Source organism: Bipolaris zeicola (assembly GCF_000523435.1).
Source record: "Bipolaris zeicola 26-R-13 unplaced genomic scaffold scaffold_71, whole genome shotgun sequence".
NCBI lineage: Eukaryota > Fungi > Ascomycota > Dothideomycetes > Pleosporales > Pleosporaceae > Bipolaris > Bipolaris zeicola.
In genome coordinates, this window is record NW_006912120.1 from 44,419 (window position 1) to 63,458 (window position 19,040).

General features: G+C 50.6%; 7 protein-coding genes across 7 annotated transcripts; 4 read left to right on the forward strand and 3 right to left on the reverse strand.

Moving 5' to 3' along the window:
* Positions 1 to 374: 374 nt before the first annotated feature.
* Positions 375 to 1,511, forward strand: COCCADRAFT_26158 (uncharacterized protein; the record flags this gene model as incomplete). Its single annotated transcript, XM_007713952.1, has 2 exons — positions 375 to 908; positions 963 to 1,511. 2 exons carry the CDS (start codon positions 375 to 377, stop codon positions 1,509 to 1,511), a joined length of 1,083 nt encoding a protein of 360 aa, XP_007712142.1.
* A 391-nt stretch (positions 1,512 to 1,902) lies between these two features.
* COCCADRAFT_4926 (uncharacterized protein) lies at positions 1,903 to 4,934 on the forward strand (the record flags this gene model as incomplete). The annotated part of the gene is made up of 3 exons (XM_007713942.1): positions 1,903 to 2,119; positions 2,183 to 4,790; positions 4,862 to 4,934. 3 exons carry the CDS (start codon positions 1,903 to 1,905, stop codon positions 4,932 to 4,934), a joined length of 2,898 nt encoding a protein of 965 aa, XP_007712132.1.
* Positions 4,935 to 5,462: 528 nt separating this feature from the next.
* On the reverse strand, positions 5,463 to 9,075 carry COCCADRAFT_95857 (uncharacterized protein; the record flags this gene model as incomplete). The annotated part of the gene is made up of 3 exons (XM_007713976.1): positions 5,463 to 6,560; positions 6,617 to 8,673; positions 8,730 to 9,075. The coding sequence occupies 3 exons, from the start codon at positions 9,073 to 9,075 to the stop codon at positions 5,463 to 5,465; spliced, it is 3,501 nt and encodes a 1,166-aa protein (XP_007712166.1).
* Positions 9,076 to 9,480: 405 nt separating this feature from the next.
* COCCADRAFT_95852 (uncharacterized protein) lies at positions 9,481 to 9,723 on the reverse strand (the record flags this gene model as incomplete). Its single annotated transcript, XM_007713977.1, has 1 exon — positions 9,481 to 9,723. The coding sequence occupies one exon, from the start codon at positions 9,721 to 9,723 to the stop codon at positions 9,481 to 9,483; it is 243 nt and encodes an 80-aa protein (XP_007712167.1).
* A 352-nt stretch (positions 9,724 to 10,075) lies between these two features.
* On the forward strand, positions 10,076 to 13,354 carry COCCADRAFT_95730 (uncharacterized protein; the record flags this gene model as incomplete). Its single annotated transcript, XM_007713978.1, has 6 exons — positions 10,076 to 10,367; positions 10,416 to 10,972; positions 11,017 to 11,445; positions 11,494 to 12,054; positions 12,100 to 12,674; positions 12,724 to 13,354. 6 exons carry the CDS (start codon positions 10,076 to 10,078, stop codon positions 13,352 to 13,354), a joined length of 3,045 nt encoding a protein of 1,014 aa, XP_007712168.1.
* Positions 13,355 to 14,622: 1,268 nt separating this feature from the next.
* Positions 14,623 to 16,651, forward strand: COCCADRAFT_4929 (uncharacterized protein; the record flags this gene model as incomplete). The annotated part of the gene is made up of 3 exons (XM_007713943.1): positions 14,623 to 15,044; positions 15,104 to 15,506; positions 15,581 to 16,651. The coding sequence occupies 3 exons, from the start codon at positions 14,623 to 14,625 to the stop codon at positions 16,649 to 16,651; spliced, it is 1,896 nt and encodes a 631-aa protein (XP_007712133.1).
* Positions 16,652 to 16,963: 312 nt separating this feature from the next.
* Positions 16,964 to 18,662, reverse strand: COCCADRAFT_26163 (uncharacterized protein; the record flags this gene model as incomplete). Its single annotated transcript, XM_007713953.1, has 4 exons — positions 16,964 to 17,163; positions 17,228 to 17,703; positions 17,791 to 18,391; positions 18,509 to 18,662. The coding sequence occupies 4 exons, from the start codon at positions 18,660 to 18,662 to the stop codon at positions 16,964 to 16,966; spliced, it is 1,431 nt and encodes a 476-aa protein (XP_007712143.1).
* Positions 18,663 to 19,040: the final 378 nt, after the last annotated feature.

The window sequence follows — 19,040 nt, forward strand, 5'->3', positions numbered from 1 at the left end:
TTGATACCATCGGTGGCTGCTAAGGGAAGGTTGATTGGAAGTATAAACCCCGATAGTGATACCCATTTAAATAACTTTGGACAATTGCATACGGCGATTTCCATAATATTGAAATGAAATTATAAAACTGTTGTCTTGGTGCACGTCTGTGCGGAGAAAACATGCAGGCAATCTCACCTGGACCCTTTCTCAGGGTCTGGTCTGGCTGACTCCAACTTGCGCCATGCCATAAAAGGCATAGTGTATCTGCATCAACTAGGGTTGAACCTAGCGCAGCCAAGATATCAAAAGACGCCCATAAAATCGCTCTCAGAGGCTCCCCTCCCACATCCTCTCTATTAATCCCATATTTTATCCTAGATTGCAATATCACAATGTCTTCTCCACCAGCCTCCTTGATACATCTCCGCACTCCACCGGAACCAGGCAAGAAATCGGCCTCGCGGACCTACATTATCTACTTTGTTACTGGTAATCCAGGACTCGTCGAGTATTACCGTACTTTCTTGACCCATCTTTATGGCCTGTTGAGCCATAATACAGCATCCGACCGCGATGTTGAATTCCAGGTGTACGGAAGGAGCTTGTCAGGCTTTGAAATGAACTCCAAGGAGATCAAGACGATGAAATGGCGTAAACAGCCGCCATACGGACTACAAGATCAAATCCGACATGCCGAGGACGAGTTGACAGACTTGGTGGAAGAAGTCAAAGACCAGGGTGCAAAGGATGTTAGAGTGATCCTGGTGGGGCACTCGGTCGGCGCATACATCTCACTAGAAATCATTCGCAGGCTGAGGGCACATGGCCTTGCAGGTGACGATTTCGAGACCAGAGTTGTTGGTGCCATAGGACTGTTCCCTACAGTTGTGGATATTGCTCGGAGCGAGAGTGGGATGAGGGCTGCTGTATGTCTATGTTACCGCTCTATCTGACGGAACGCTACTAACCATGTGATGCAGCCTTTTCTCAAAAACTCCAATTTTTCGGTGTTCGCTGCGCTTTTTGTATATTTTTTAACATATGTACTTCCTGTATCTCTCATAGCTACACTCGTGGCAAAGTTCATGGACTTTCCTCCAGATGCTGCTCATACAACTGCGGCATTCATCAAGTCCCCACACGGCGTCCAACAAGCGCTACACATGGCGCGCGATGAAATGTTCCAAATCGACACCGACATCTGGGATGAAGAAATCTGGGGAGCCTCCGCCTCCGAGCCACCAACCAAGCATCCGCACCCCCGACCTATTTTGCGCTTCTTGTTTGCACGCACTGATCATTGGGTTGCGGATGCCACACGAGATGCGTTGATTAACAACCGCGGTAGATATGGCAGAGGTGATGTAGAGGAAGTGGATGGTATGGGAGAGAACTGGAAGCCAATCATGGAAATTGACCATACAGAGGGATGGCCACATGGATTCTGTATTAGACACGGTGTACCGGTTGCTGAGAGGGTAGCTGGATATGTGAGGGGCATGGTGGCACAGGATATGTCGAGGAAATAGTTTGATGTGGACAATCAACTCAGGCATCTTATTGAAAATAATAGAGTACAGAATGTTGATGTGAGAAATCAGAGTGTTTTATAGTATTCCTGGGGGTGTTATGTCATCTCTGGTTCTTAGTCACCTCGTCTAGTCCGAGGTGGAGGACAATTGCACGTATGGAACGCGAGTCCACGTGACTAAGTCTAATGCCGGCATATCTCCGCTCCATCGCCGACGTCCAAGCTCCGCGAGCTTGGGCGTCACCAAGGCTGTCAAGATGCTTCCACTACAACAGACAAGTCTGCGCACCGAAGCCTCGGATATTTCAGAGACCAGGAAGAGTAGCAGAGGGCCGCGCAAAATATGACCCCAAACGTATAATAGCAGCGAGCCGATTCCACGTCCCAGAATGGCGTACGACATGTCGAGCGGGTATGCGCCGCCGAGCACAAGCAACATGCAAGAGGATGCCTCGCTCCCCATGTTCAACATCGAGCGCGTGTCTCTGCAGTTCAACATATCCTCTGACTTTGTCGCCGCTGCGGTAGCAAATAATGTTCTGATCCTGGCCCTCTCTACCGGTCGTATTCTGCGTATAGATCTGGATAGTCCTGCAGACATAGATGGTTCGTCATGCACACTCGAGTGCTAGAGCATTCCAGCAGAACAAGCGCTTACTCGCATGTTAGATATTGATCTGCCCAAGAAGCCCTCGGAGATTGGCGTTATCAAGCGCCTTTTCCTAGACCCCTCCGCATCCCATCTCATCGTAACCACTACCCTCGCCGAGAACTATTATCTCCACACACAGTCGCGGACGCCGAAGGCATTGTCGAGATTGAAAGGAGTTGTCATCGAGAGCATATCATGGAATCCCTCGCAACCGACCGCTTCAACGAGGGAGATTCTGATTGGATCCTCAGACGGCAATGTGTATGAAGTTTATATTGAGCCCTCGTCCGAGTTTTACAGGAGAGAAGAGCGGTACCTGAAGAGCGTATACAGAACAAACGATGGCCCTGTAACAGGTCTGTGGACAGACATGGTGCCTGGGCGGTCGGATCTGCGCCGCATCATTGTTGCTACGCCCTCCACATTCCTACATTTCTCTGGCAAAGTCGGACGCCAAGGAAACGAGGGAAGCGGATCCATCTTCTCCAAACTCTTCGAAAGCGAGTCTGCCACCGTACACGAAGTGTTGAATGTGGCTCCTACAGCGACCTCTTTGCTGGCTGTCTCTCCGGAAAACCAAGAGAACCCCAACAGAGAGGACCTACAGACGGAGAGAGTATTCGGTTGGCTGACATCACAAGGCGTGCTGCATGGAAAACTGTACTTATCACAAGATACTTCTGAGCTTGGTGGCAAAGTTCTTGGTGACGCGAAGATGCTACCCCGATCCCAGATACCACCTTCACAAACTGCTAGTGGACGCGCTCGCAGGACGCAAGAGGCCGTCACTTCTATGGTGTTAAGTCAGTGGCACATACTCCAACTTGTCGAAGGTAGGATCGTAGCCATCAATCGCCTCGATGATACCGTTGTTCTCGATCAGGTGGTGCTTGACCAAGGACAAAGTGCATTAGGGCTGGTGGCAGACCTGAAGAAGAACACATACTGGCTCTTTACGACCCAAGAGATTTTCGAAGTCGTCGTAACGGATGAGAGTAGAGACGTCTGGAAGATCATGCTCAAGTCACAACAGTTCGAGGCGGCATCGCAGTATGCTAAAACACCAGCGCAAAAGGATGCGGTAGCTACAGCATCTGGTGATTACCTCGTCGGCAAGAACCAATACATGGAAGCAGCGACCGTCTACGGGCGAAGCACAAAACCCTTTGAACAGGTTGCACTAACATTCATCGACAATGGCGAGCAAGATGCCCTGCGGAAGTACCTGGTCACCAAACTGTCAACGTTGAAAAAAGGTGCCATCATGCAACGGACCATGGTGGCTGTGTGGCTGATTGAGCTCTACATGGCGAAACTTAACACGTTAGACGACACTATCACAACAAAAGCAGAACTCTCCGAGAGCATGAACACTGCTGAGACTCATGACCAGCTCTCAGTGATCCGGAAAGAGTATCAGGATTTTGTATCAAAGTACAAAGGAGATCTGGATCGAAAGACGGTATACGACATCATCAGTAGCCACGGCCGGGAAGAAGAATTGTTGTTCTTTGCGACAGTTGTGAACGACTACAACTATGTGCTCTCATACTGGGTCCAGCGCGAGCGCTGGCAAGAATCATTGAGTGTTCTCAAGAAACAGACAGACCCAGAGATATTCTACAAGTACAGCTCTGTTCTCATGGCGCATGTGCCAGTCGAGCTTGTTGACGTTATGATGCGGCACTCCAATTTTGATGCGCAGAAGCTCATCCCGGCTTTCCTCAACTACAACAGCCAAACCAAGGTCCCGTTGAGTCAAAACCAGGCCGTCCGTTATCTCCTCTTTGAGATCAACCAACGCAACTCAACAGATGCGGCAATTCACAACACTCTCATTTCCATCTACGCATCACATTCCACGAAGGATGAATCAGCGCTGCTCGCCTACCTGGAAGGCCAATCGCTTGCTCACGAGCAAAACTACGACGCCGACTTTGCCCTTCGCCTCTGCATCCAACACAAGCGTGTCCAGTCATGCGTGCACATCTACAGCTCGATGCAGCAATACGTGCAAGCCGTGGACCTAGCCCTGAAATATGACGAGGTAGACCTCGCATCTTCCGTCGCCGACCGGTCAAATACTGAGCCTGCTCTCCGCAAGAAGCTCTGGCTCGCCATTGCCAAAAAGGTCATTTCCCAGTCGAGCGGCATCAAGACCGCGATTGAATTCCTACGCCGCGTCGACCTTCTTCGAATAGAAGATTTGATACCTTTCTTCCCCGACTTTGTCGTCATTGACGACTTTAAAGAAGAGATTTGCGCGGCCCTCGAAGACTACAGCCGCAAAATTGATAATCTCAAACAGGAAATGGATGATAGCGAGGCAACTGCTACACATATCAAGTCCGACATCAAGGCTCTTGAACAGCGATATGCGATTGTTGAACCGGGTGAACGCTGCTACGTCTGCGGCTTGCCACTGCTGGCGCGTCAGTTCTTTGTTTTCCCCTGCCAACACGCGTTCCATAGCGATTGTCTGGCTAAGAGGGTGGTGGAGCTCGCGGGGATTGCGCGTGGGAAGCGCATTGCTGAGTTGCAGGTTGAGGTGCAGAAGGGGATTAAGACGGGGGCGAGTAGGGAGAAGGCGATTCGCGAGCTGGATGCGCTTGTGGGGAGTAGCTGGTAAGTTGTCGACGTTTCCATCTTCCCGGATACAGATACTAACGTATTGGGTGTGATAGTGTGTTATGCAGTGAGTTGGCTGTCAAACTCGTTAACGAACCGTTTATCAGCGCGAATGACGACAAGGACGAATGGGCGCTTTGAGATGACAAACCGTTGTCAGGCAGTTCTTCAAACATGTGCTAGCAATCGTTCTCACAAGCCAATTTAATGAGTAGACGCGAAACATTTATAGTGTACATTGTACCAAAGAAACTTTTTTAGTCGACCCTTCCACCAAGTGAACGGTATATACAAATTTTCTTATCTCGGCCCCTAGAAATTCCCCCCAACCCACCATTTACCCATTTGCATCGCAAAAAACAAAACGTGGATCTGAAATGGATGAGATTAAGAAGAATACGATACCTACTGTCCCCCCTTTCTCCTAGACGCCACGGCGCTGATGCAAAAGAATCCGGACAAAAAAAGAGGAACAAGACCAGACAGATGAAGGGGAAAATGCCTTGAAATAGTCTGAGGAAGAAGCGATGCAAGATGGGATGATGGGAGTCTTGGAAAAAGAACGCCACCGGATATAAACTAATGATTATCAAAGACCTGAACCCACTCCCTTTCAGATCATCATGACATGTCGTGCCTGTATGTAAACTAAGTTTTGGAAGCGACTCTCTACTCGTCTTCGTCATCGTCCATGGCCACGTCGTTTGACTTGTGGGCTGCTGTTGCGCCGTCATCGTCATCCTCGTCTTCATCGTCGACGACACGGGCTTTGCGTGGCCGAGGGGCAGCAGCAGCAGCGCCTTCATCGTCGCTTCCAGCGGGAGCAGCACCGTCCTTGTCGGCGTCATCGGCAGGGGCCGCCGCACTGTCATCGTCGTCGCTTTCATCGTCAATGAACTCTGCAGACTTGTATTTGCCTGAGGGCTCGCTCTTGCGAGCAAGCTTCCTCTTCTTCTTCTCACGTGGTCGCTCACCATCGGATAATTCCTCGGTACCACTGACTGTGGTCCTCCGGCGCCTTGAGCGTGGCTCATCGTCGTCAGAAGGCAGGCCGTCTGTGTCAGAGTCGGCATCCTTCTTCTTGCGCTTGGGTCCCTTTGGTCCGCGTGCTTTACGTTCAGCTTTGCGAATCTCCTTGTCTTCGTCGTCTTCCATTCGCTTGCGTTCTTCTTCATTGCGCTTCTCCATGAGCTCACGGTCACGCTGAATAAGACGCTCTTGCTCCTCTACATACTTGCGTTTCTTCTCCAGAGCCTCTTCCTCCAGGCGCTTCTTCTCCTCTTCACGACGGAGTTTTTCTGCTTCACGGAGACGGCGAGCCTGGTCGAGTTTGGTTGCATTCTCGCCTTCGTATGCTGCTTGCTGTTCGCGGGCACGCTCGAGTTGCTTGATCATAGTGTTGCGACCCATGTTTGCACGGGAAGTGATATCGGCACGGGGGAAGGGCGGTGTTTCCTCCTTTGCGAGTTTCTCAAGAGCCTCAATGGCTTCTGTGAGACCTGTTGCAGCGTCATCGACTTCTTCGAGGGTACGTTGATGCTCTGGACGCGAATAGATCATGGTAGCGATCTGGAACTGGACAAAGGCAACGTTGAATTGCGAGTTAAGATCGGCGGGAGCGGCCTTGAGAGCTTGCTTCGAGTAGTCGAGCGCGGTCCGGAAACCAGCTATGCTGCGCTCATGCTTGGCTCGGAGGTACCATGCTCGTCCAAGGCAGGCCAGAATCTTGGGATCATTGTGACGATTCTTCGACAGGGCGGCCTCATACTTCAATATGTCAGTGGATGCTATTTTTGCGCAAAGAGAAGAGTTATAAAACTTACATTTTCAATTGCGCGGGCATACTGTCTGATCTCGCAGTATGTGTGGCCCAAGTTGACAAAAACACTATGATCTTTGAGTGTTTCTTTGACTTTGGTAAAGATTTGCAGGGCTGTCGAATAATCCTTCTTATCTTCAACCAATGCGATTGCGATACCCTGTGCTGCATATGCATTCTTTGGGTCGAGTTGCAAGACCTTGTCAAAGAACTCAACGGCTCGCTCGTATCCTTTCCGACGCTTTTCCTTGTCCTGTTCAGAAGTCCTTGGCATTTCACGAGCAATGGCCAAGTGGATGTTGCCCATGCCCATGAGTGAGTAGCGGTCGTGCTTGTCGGACTTTTGCAGAGTGTGCTTGTAGAGTCGTTGTTCGTCGTCTGCGGCAAAATTCTGGGTCCTCTTCTTGGACTTATTGACGTACCATCCGTACAAGGCGCGAACCTCGACATTGTCCTCGTTCTGTTTGAAAAGATCCTTGACAGCTCGCGGACCCTCGTCTTGAGGGTTCTCCTTGAGAGCCATATAGGTAAGACGGATGCGGGCGTCGACGTAATCGGGATGTCTTTGGAGTAAACTGTTGTATACTTTCTTGGCCTCGTCGGTCTGACCTTCGGCTTCGTAAGTCCGGGCAAGGTTGAAACTGATAGAAGTAACGAGGGCATCCGTGTCGATTGTGTCGTCGCGGTTCTCAGCATTGACACATGCAGTGAGAGCAACTTGGAAGAGCTCCTGAGCACGTACGTAGCGCTCCGCCTGGAAGTGGAAGCAACCCATGTTGTTAAGCAACTGAGGCGGTAACATTTCGCGGAGCGCGGTTGTGAGCTCAGGGCCTTCTTCGATACCTTCTGGGTAGTCCTCTTGGGGAATAGCTTCAATCTCCATCTGTTCTACTTCCTCAAGACACTTTAGACTCCTCTCGGGGTGCTCTGTCTCGTATAGTCGAGCGAGGTTGAGAAGCACCGACTGGTCAGCCACCACCTTCTTCTTGGGGTCCTTCCATGCACTTTGAACGCTTTCGAGATACTTGAGAGCCTTTTTCAGCTCGGCAGACTTGTCTTCAGTGGACTTGCTATTTTGAGCGTTGAAGACGTCCTCGGCATAGAGAGTACCGAGTAAGGTCTGGGCCTCGACATTGGGCGATTGCTGAAGGATCTTCTCGAGGCGGAACTTTGCGCCATCGTAGTTGCTCATCAGGACGTTCATCTGAGCCAGTCCGAACTTTGCGGGTATAAAGCCCCGCTCTTCGCCTCCACGAGCCTGATCAGACTTGGAGTAGTACTCTGCAGCCAATGCAATGTTATCCTGCTGGTGTGCGACCTTGGCGCGCAGGTACCAACCATCACTGGCAATGGCATTGGTGTCTGTGAGCTCAATGGCGCGCCTTGCGACATCTTCGGTCTTGTTGACGTCCCTGCGGAGGACAAGATAGCTACCGACAGTTGCGCAACTCAGAGGATACTGATTGTCTAGCTTAAGCGCGGGCTGGATGAACTCGCCCGTAGCCTTCTTAATCAACTCAGCAAACTTGGGGTCGGAGGTGGAGAGATTGGCTGTTTGCTGGAAGTTGTAGATGCCGAGCAGGATCAGGGCGACTTTTGAGCGGGGGTTCAGTTCGAGGGATCTTTGCCAGGCGTTGGCCGCTTCGTCTTTGTAGCCCAGTTGCCAGAAGCAGCAGCCGATTCCGATGCGCGGGTCTGGGTCGATGAGGTCTGGAGAGCTCTCGAGGATATTTTGATATGCCTTTAGAGCGTCTGCCCATTTGCCCATGGAGTAGTTGACACGCGCCTTGCCCATCTTGGCCATGAGATTCCTTCCACCTGACGCTCGAAGCGCGTCCTCGAAGCACTTAGCGGCCTGCTTGAGCGTCTCCATGCGCTCGGGACTGACAGTAGAGCCAGCAGCTGTGGCAGGGCCCTGGAGAGAGGCCTTGAGAAGGTACAAGACACCGCGCGCGAGGAAGAGCGGGGGGTGCGAGGGGCTGATTCGTGAGGCATCGTTGAGGACTCCGGTCGCGGACTGAATCCAGAACTCCTTGAGCTTTGTATCTGGGTCGGCGTTTTCTAGAAGAAAGGTTAGCTGGTATGTTATATAAGACGCGATACTTGGGGTAGCGTACGAGGGCGGACGCGAGGAGCTTCGCGGCACTTGAGTAGGTACAGCCAGCAGAGGCCATTGAGGATGCTGAGGCGGTCGTCTGGGCGGGCGCGGCTGAAGACCTGAGTGGCCTGCTTGAGGACATCGATAGCCGTCTCTATGCGCTTGTGCTTTGCGTAGGCGACGGCGACCTGGACCCAAGTGGACGTGGCACTCTTCTCGGCCTCGAGAATATCGCACAGCTCCGTCGGGTCGTCCTGGATCTGGTCGTCGAGGGGGATTTCAACATCGAGCTGGCCTCCCTCGTCATCGGCGACCGAGATGGTGATAGAGCTGGGCACGTCCGAGTAACGTGGTGGAGGAAACATGGCGCCGGCCCCGTTGACGCCATTCGCGCCGTTGGCATAGACGGCGGCCATGCTGGGGGACGAATGCGCGGGTGGGAGCGTGATGTGGTGGTGTTGCAGAGGCGATGCTAGTACGGCATTGGGGGATTCGAGTGAAGGGCCGAGGCGGGTCGAGGGCAAATGGCCGGCCTGCGCGTCGTCCTCGGTGTCGTGGTGGTGATAATGGGAGAGACAGAGAAAGAGAGAAGCTCCGACTAGTAGGGAGTCTTGGCGCGTATCGCCGTCTCCATGTCTGCAACCAACCAGCCCGCTCAGTCGACGACAAAGACGCGGTTGAGCGCGTGACACAGTCGCCAGACTGCTGCATTTCCATTGCCTTTTACTTTCTAGTTCTATATTACACGAAATTTACACCTGCATCCGCATCTAGACACTGTCTTGTGCGTTGCAGCCGTTGGTAGGCCTGTCCGCTCGACTCGGGCATGCACATGGACACCCCCGAGCTCTCCGCAACATACGCAGTGACATCCATCCATACATACGTACATACATAGACACCAACCACAGCACATGCACCCCAACCATGCCCCAGGCTCTCGTCTGCAGGATATGACTATAATCGCGACGCCCACAGTAACCGGTATCCCTCAACTTCTCTAGAAGCGCCATGTCGCGCAACCCAGGCTACTCGCAGGCGGGGGCCAATGGCGGCTATGCCAACGGTGCTGCCAACTACAACAACGGTGGAGGATACAATGGCTACGCTGGCAGCGATGCCAGCTATAACAGTAGGCCCAGTGGTGAACGTCCACGGAGACCTGGTGGGTACGGCGCCATGAATGCCCCTTCAGACGGCTATGCGCCGCGACCGAGCGGCGAGCGCGAACGACCACGGCGACCCGGTGGATATGGAGGCCTCGCCCAGGAAGATGACATGGAACCAAGACGAAGCAGCGACCGTGATCGCAGGCCTGGGGGCTACGGCGGTGGCGGCTTCTCTGCCCGCGACGGCAGCCCACGCATGGCTCCACGCACAAACAGCAACGAACGCTCCCCAGCAAAGGGCCGCCCTGTCGACCGCCAGAATGGCTCCAGGCCTAGGAATACAAACTATGGGCCGGGTAGCCAGGCTATCGAGGAAGTGCTACAGTTCATCCGCCAGAACTGGGAATTTATGACAAAGGACCAGTGCGTACCCATCGAAGTCGCCCTGAAACTCATGGACTCGAGCTCCCTCGGCCTCGCAAACCAAGCAGACCAGTTTCAGCAGACCCATCAACAGTTGCAAAACGCCCTCAAGGGCATTGTCAACGGTACCTTGTCTTGCCCTAATACCTAGGCTCTTGACTAACCTACTACAGAGCACCACCAGGGCTTCAATAGCTCCATCGGTACCTTTCACCAGATCCAGTCCAGTCTCCAGAGCTCACAGCACCGTGTCAGAACGCTCAAAAGTTCCCTAATATCAGCAAAGTCACAGCTCTCTACTGCAAAGCCGGAGCTCAGAGAGTTTGCTACTACTTCCCAAAACTACGATGGCATGCTGCAGATGCTTGACACAATAGAAAAGCTGCAGCTAGTCCCCGAAAGACTAGAAGCACGCATATCAGAGAAGCGGTTTTTGACTGCTGTAGACATCCTCCAAGACGCCCTGCGCATGATCCGCAAAACTGAAATGGAAAAGATTGGCGCCCTGTCTGATTTGCGCACATATCTCAGTAATCAGGAAGTCTCTCTGACTGACATTCTAATTGAAGAACTTCACAGCCACCTCTACCTCAAATCACCGTATTGCGAGGACAGGTGGAAAGAGTACGCCCACAACCAGGTCAAGGGCGACATGTCTCAACGTGCGCAATCCGATGCAAGAGGTCGGCTGCTATACTACTTCCTCGATGGCCTCGACACTTCTGAGCCAGTATGTACGTGTTACAGTCTGCTATATCCTGCTAACAACTCTAGATGACCGATGATTCTGCCCACAACCCAGAATCAGACACCTTCCAGTACATCAGGCTTGTCATAGAAGCACTCGAGAAGATGAACCGTCTCGAGGTCGCCATTGACACCATCGAGCAGAGATTACCTGTCGAGCTATTCAAGGTCGTTGAGAAGTCTAACAACGAAGTGGCCCAACGGCATCCCAGCATACTACGCGCCTACTCAGCCAAGAAGAATTCCAAGTCCAAGACCGAGATTGAGAGCGAGGACGTCCGAACAACCCTGCTCAACGATTTGATGTGGACCCTCTATGCACGTTTCGAAGCCATTGCCGAAAGTCATCGGGTCGTGCATGATGTGGTGGCGGGTATCGTTCGCCGCGAGGGTCGGTCCTCGAGTGCAACACTAACCCGAGGCTTCAAGGAGTTGTGGAAGCTCTACCAGAGCGAGGTAATATCAGTCAACTTCCACTGGTAGCGTTTTGCTGACCCTCTTCAGATACGCTCTCTTCTTCATGATTACCTTGCCACAGATGGTGAGGCCTCTTATAGAGATGGACAGGCCAAGTCGTCCGCTGCCAGCGCATTCTCTCGTGCTCCTCGCGATAGGAATAAGCGCATGTTCAAGCTGACCGATGTTGACACAAAGGCTTCGGACTTAGCCAAGGAGAAGAACGACCTTGAGCTTATCCTAAAGACTTCTGTTCCCGGACTCGTGTCTGATTCAAAGAGACTTGACGAGGTTGATACCAACAACACCACGAATCTTGACGGTAGCGCCACTGGACACAAGCTTCTCGTCGAGCCAAGTGTCTTTAACATGGGCATCCTGCTCCCGCCTTCGCTTGACTTCCTCAATAGATTGAAGGAGGTCGTGCCATCCAATGCTGAAATCAGCCTAAGCACCTTGACCTCGTTCTTGGACGACTTCCTGGTCAATGTCTTCCTTCCACAACTCGACGAGACTCTGATTGAGCTCTGTGCACAAACATTCGTCGAGCTTGACGCCTTTGCTGAAGACCCACAATGGGCAAGACACTCCAAGAAGCCCATATTCAAAGTATGTATCAATTCAACAATTATTCCACTAAAGCTAATTCTGTAGGGCACCGCGCAATTCTTCTCTCTCATCACAGCATTCTGCAAAATGCTTGATAACCTTCCGCACGATCAAGCATTCTCTCAACTCATTGTCAATCAGATGGATACGTATGCCCAAAAGTGCATAGGATGGTACAAAGCCCTGGTCGGCCGCTCAAAACCCACACCCAGCGGTCGTCTTATGAAAGCACCAGCTGTATGGGCCGAGTCGGATGCCATGGAAGAACTCATTGCCCGTCTGGAGCGAATAGATTCTTCTGACCACGCCAACCTCAACGATGCTATCGAGAGCGAGGTCGCCCTTCTCATTGAAGCAGTAGAAGCAGATGAACCCTTGGACCAGGCTGATATGATCCAAGACAAGAAGAGCATTATCAACTTGTGCCTGTTGTACACTAGCATGAAGTGGCTGGCTACTAAGACGGCCCAGCTAAGGTACATTAGTGATCGTGCCTCGGCTCCAGTCAACATAGAGACCAATGGTCAGAAGCACAACAGGCGATGGACCAAGCTTGCGTCTTCTGACCCAAGACCCCAAGGTGCTCCTGTGTATCTGCCGTTGAGTACAGAAACTGCTGCGTAAGTGCCACACATCTTCACTGACAAAATACAAACTTACTCTGAGTAGTATCTTCGATGCAGTAGTAGTGACGTATCGGTCACTCTCTACTCGTGCCTTGCGCACATTGCATCTTGCGATTCGCAGTACAATACTGTACTCACTCGACGCAAGCATACAACCAAACATTTACATCGACACTCTTCTCAACGATCCCGACCCAACAATCCTCACTCTTAACTCAACTCTTGTGTCTTTCGATACAGAAGTCTCAACATATATCCCCGCAGCCTCATATAGTCACATCACGCGTGGCTTGGCGTCGTTGATGGATAGATACCTCTTCACTCTCTGCACCTCCAAGATCGAGCGCATGAACACCAACGGCTGCGCACTCATGCAACTCAACATTCTTGTTCTGCAGCAGAACCTGAAGAACATCGAGGACGGCGCGACACTTCCTTACGCCGCACTCTTCTTCGACTTGTTCACCGCAGGCCCCGAGGCCATTGTCGCGAGAGCAAGACAGTACGGCAAGGGCTTCGGTGTCCCCGGCGAGAGGTTCGGAGAGGAAGACGTCAAGAAACTGCTCCAAATGACATATGAAGAGAGGCTGAACGCCGAGAACAGAGAGGCTAGCGTGCAAGCTAAACGATCGCTGGATGCGCAGCTACTGGAGCTCAGCGAGTTCATGTATTAAACGGCGAGCACGTTAGTCAGAGAAGGATTGTGGCTTTTGATACGTTAATGTGAGAGATTGTAGTAGCGTAGGATTGCATGAATTGTAAATAACTTCCTCAGCCTTATTCGTTTGTGCCCCTCGGCGTCTTCAAGATCTGTCGCCGTCTATTGCTTGCACGGCTTACACCATTTAACGTCCCTCTTTTTTCGGCAAGTTAGCCAGTGCCGCAATCATGCTGCCGCTTCATTCGCCTGTGCTACATAAAAAAAATAAACGTCGGCGAGGTTTCGTTCGGCGCACGGCCCGGTTTGTGGTTGAAGGAATACCTCGCCGACGTTTTTTAGCCTGGGGTCCGGGGACCTTGAGCTGCCAGCGTAAGAACGCCGAGAGAGCTGAGATTTGCCTACTACTACTATTCTCACAGCCTGATTAGCGTGGACAGATGGATCTCGGTCGGACTGACCCTTGTTTCTTCGTTTTGTTCGATGCAGGGACGTTTCGTACAATCGTCGGTTTGTTTTTTCGGTCAGCCTTATTTGTACGTACTACGTAGTCTTTCGCGACTCGTCTCGACTACCAGTCATCGCAGAAAATGGCGCTCGTATCTTTGAGTTGTCCAAACGGCGACTTCAGCCTTATGTCTCCTCCAATCAATGGATCAAAACTCTCCGTCTTACACCCCCATCATCCTTCATCCACAAATCTCACCTCGGGCACCCACCCACACACACACACCGCACATGTGCGCTTGGCCATTGCTTACTAGAAGTATCGCGCTTGTTTTTTCAGCTGCCATCCTTCCTCGCATTTACACTGCGCTTAGCCATGTGTAGCATAGTGTAGCGTAACACAGCATGGTGTAGTGTAATAGTAGATACGTGCGCCCCTCCACTTTCTTCTCAATCAGGAAAGCATCTGGATTCATCTGCCTTGTGGAAATGGGGTTTGACGTTGCGAAGGGTCCGTCGGGGACTGCGCTAGGGTGTGTTATTTCAGGCGGATAGTTCTTTTAGGTAAGGTGGTTTGGGTGGAAGAGTTTACTCGCCGATATTAAATACGTATGCGGGAGTGGAGATGGATGGGGGTTTGGGGGCCTTAAATGTGAGGGTGTGAGGCTGAGTGATGATAATATATATGGTGGATGGAGGGGGGGTTGTCTGTTAAATTAATATCTTTTTAGTCAGATTTCCTTGTGTTGGTCCTACGATACTCATTACTATTCCTATTATTATTTCTTTTGAGTATTATCGAGGTATTTCTAGGAGAAACACTACACGACTTTCGCCATGTCATCTACAGGCGAAGCCCCTGATGTGGAAAAGGGAAATCATACCGCGGACTTTGCTCATCTTACCAATGATGTCGTGCAGAGTTTTAGCTGGCAGGATGTCACTGTTACTGTCAAGGATCGTGCTTCGAAACAACCGCTGGATATCCTGGCCAATGTTAGCGGTGTCCTGGAGGCAGGAGAGATGCTCGCTCTCATGGGACCCAGTGGCTCGGGAAAAACGACACTGCTCAATGTACTTGCTCATCGGGCGGCCATGCCAAAGGCGACTATCCGTCAGGATCTGAAGATTAATGGGGAGCCGACGACATTGGCTACGTTTAGGAAACTGAGTAGCTATGTGGAACAGGAAGATGCACTTGTCGGTTCTCTTACCGTCAGGGAGACATTATACTTTGCAGCTGAGCTTGCACTGCCCAGGTAGGTCTTCAATTGTACCATATACTCTTAGTGCTTTTCACTGACGCTCAATTCGATAGTTCAATAAGCAAAGCAGCACGAAAGGCACGCATATCCAGCCTCCTGTCTTCCTTTGGTCTCCAGAATCAAGCTGACGCCTTGATCGGAACGCCAATCCGAAAAGGCGTATCTGGCGGCCAAAAGCGTCGTGTAAGCGTGGCCAGCCAACTCATCACAAGCCCAAGGATTCTGTTCCTCGACGAACCTACCAGCGGACTAGACTCTGCGGCTAGTTACGAAGTCATGAACTTCGTTAGGAACATTGCGAAGAAGCACGGTGTGCTTGTCATTGCTTCTATCCATCAACCCTCGACGACAACATTCGAGCTCTTTGATAAACTCATGTTGCTGAGCAGGGGGAAAGTAGTATACAATGGTGCAGTAAAGGAGGTTGGAGAGTACTTCTCTAGACTGGGATATCAAGTAAGTACAACAAAGTCACCCTCAGGACCACCCATTGGAAAGAGAATAAGAAAGCTAACACGAGCACCCACTAGATGCCCCTCTACACCAACCCCGCCGAATTCGTCATCGACCTCGTAAACACCGACTTCTCCACCGACACCACCGCCGCATCCCAACGCCTAACCCACCTCCACACCTCCTGGGCCATCTCCCCCGCCGCAACCGCCTTGACCTCCAAAATCACCTCACAGCCCCCCTCCCCACCCCTCTCTACAATGCTCGCCACGCACCAAACCGCCAACCCAAGCCTCATCCCCCTCACCCTGATCCACCGCTCCTTCATAAAATCCCACCGCGACATCGTCGCCTACGGCCTGCGCATCGCCATGTACATGGGCCTCGCTATAATGATGGGAACAGTCTGGCTGCGTCTTTCCCCCACGCAATCCAACATCCAATCCTTTACCAACGCCATCTTCTTCGGCGGCGCTTTCATGTCCTTCATGGCCGTCGCGTATATCCCTGCGTACCTCGAGGATCTCGCCATTTATACCAAGGAACGCGCAAACGGGTTGTATGGGCCTACGTCGTTTATGATTGCGAATTTCGTAGTGGGAGTGCCGTATTTGTTTCTTATTACCATACTATTTAGTGTGATAAGTTATTGGCTGGGTAACTTTCGACCGACGGCTGAGGGGTTCTGGGTGTGGGTTCTGTGGCTTTTTCTCGATTTGCTGGCGGCAGAGTCGCTGGTTGTGTTGCTGTCGTCGCTTATACCGATTTTCGTGGTTGCGCTGGCGGCGACGGCGTTTGCGAATGGTTTGTGGATGTGTGTTAATGGGTTTATGGTCCAGCCGGAGACGCTGAATGTGTTTTGGCGGTATGTTTTTCATTATATTGATTATCAGGCATACGTGTTTCGAGGCATGATGGTCAATGAGTTTGGGAAGAGGAATTTCGAGTGTGAGCGGTTGGTGGATGGAGGGTGTCAGTGCATGTTTCCTAGTGCACTACAGGATCAGTGTTTGGTTGAGGGCAAGGCGGTGTTGAGTGTATATGGGTTTGAGACGGGGGACATGGGAAAGTATGTGAGTTACATGCTTGTTATCGTTGTTGTTTATAGGTTGTTTGGCTGGGCAGTATTGTGGATGAGGAAGCATTGAGATGTGACTGTTGACAGGGAACGGATTAGCATATAGAATTTTCTAACATATATTGAGTCATTCTCACAATGAAATTCTTTTGAACAGAAATATTCACGATTGTTTCCGGAAACATTAAATCATTTTCTGTTCTGTTATGGCAAAGATTCGTTTGCAGATTGAACGCCGGTAGCAAGAGTTTTGTAATGCAACATTCATTCCTATCCTACCTACTCAGGGCTAAAATCCAATCACAATTCCAACAAGATACTAGAAATGATACACTGTGGGTATAAAGTTTCAAGAGCTCATTTACTATGGAGCACACTATTCCTACACGTAGTCATCAAGAAAAGTCACCAGCTCCGGCGAACTACGACCCGTCACCTTGTAAATGTCGTGTTGCAGATACACCTCGCGCCCTAGATCTTCTCTCAAATGCCTCCGTGTCTCCAATATCTGCCAATACCGATTGACTTCAACTAGCTTGTTGGCCCACGATGGGGCCCGATTGGTGGTAAGCTCAAGTCCGTCTTTGCTTGTTAGATTGCATTCTTTCTCGAAGAACAAGTAAGAAGAGCCGACGTTGCTACTTACCTGATAGTTCGCGGTGCTTGAAAGCTAATAGAATGCAAGCTACATCGTATTCGTTAAAACCAGGGAAGCACTTCCGTGCAATGGAAAGCGCATCTGGGACGTCATTTTCGGTTGTTGTCTGCTCATTAGACCACTCTCGACGTAGACCGAGTACTTTTAATGCGTTTCGAATAACACCATAGTCGTCTCTAGGATTCTCTAATGCCGGGTACAATTTGAAGATACCGGCATCTTCCAGTTGCTCTAGAGAAACTACACACGATCGGCCTGCATGGTTCAATACTCCCTGCGAGAAGTACTCGCCATTGTAGAAATCTGGCTGATACAGACGGCGACGGAAACCTTTCTCTACTTCTTCTTCCAAATCTTTGGCAATGGGAAGATATTTTTTGAGCAACTCGATGTCCCGGACAAATTGTCGTTGGGGAAACTGGCTGGTTTGTACCATACATATATTGATGTCGGCATTTTTGAGTCTTAGGTGATGTTTTCTATATGTTGCATATTGGACAGCATAAAGCAGTGAGCTAGTTCAAGACACCAAGTTATCTTGGTCGTCATACTTGCGACGCCACTTATGATCAATATGGTAAGACAGCAATCTTGTCGCCTTCACGTCCTCCATACCCAGTAAGTCATTGACGCCACTTGTTCGGACTTGAGAGGCATGTATGGAAGATGCCATGACTTCTTCATCGTTGTTTCCAGAGCTTTTCATGTCAAAAACTCGAAACAGGTAAGGCGGGATAGTTTTTGGGTTGGTGAGATCGATATCGTTACTCGTTCGAGGATAGAACAGTGTAAGTCCACTAGGTGCGCGGTTCAGGATTGTGACCCAAGAATCTATCCATTCTCGTTTTCTTTTATTATTGAAAACATGGTCTTGGTTTCCAGAAACAGAATCAGCACGCCGTCTTGGTAGGGAATTCTTGACATCGTTGAAATAGCGATCAGCGTTGAGAATACCCGAAGGGCTGATGGCTTCTTTGTAGCATTCATCTGCCACTTTCCATGATAATGCATTATCTCCAGCGGCATGAACATTATTCTGAATAATCTTTTGGATCTCTTCGTCGAAGAATCGGAGAAAATGATGGATGAGGGATTGCTCATCGGGAGATTTGATCGTTTTGGAATATCCAATGATGGCGTTTTTGATAAATTCTATGATCGTCAGAAATTCACTAGAATCTACCTATACGTTCTCCTTCGTATATTGTAGCGCCGCTCAACGCAGAAGGCTCTCATATACAAGTCAGTTAATGAAATCCTTCAACTTACCATATACACCTTCGGTAGCTCGGTCACAGAAGCTTACGACGTTGGCATGTTGAACGGACTCCTGGGGATCTTCCTCTGGTAGATCAATATAGTTGTCTACCAAGGGGACACTTCTATCAGCAAGTTCCTGATTTTCATCCCCCGCAATAGCCATAGCACTGAGCTTTCCAACTAGCTCATCGCTGGAGGTAGTTATTGTGGCACTGAAACTGCAAAATGGGTCGCCTTAACGAGTGAAGATTGATGAGACGAGAAGACTGTGCGAGGTTACCTATAAGCCAGTACTCTGAGTGAGGCGTAAACCATTACATGACAAGGCTGAGGCTTGTGTAACATGTAATAAACCGGTCAACCGAGAAGGGGATACCCAACACGTGCACGCATCTTACTCGCTACAATGAGAGGGAAATGAAATACATTCTGAGCTGAAATCTGACGGAATTCCTAGAACTTTGCAGGTTTTTTTGTCATGGCTAGTCCATATCTATGAGAGGAATCATGCGAATACGTATGATAAATACGTGCTCTAAGA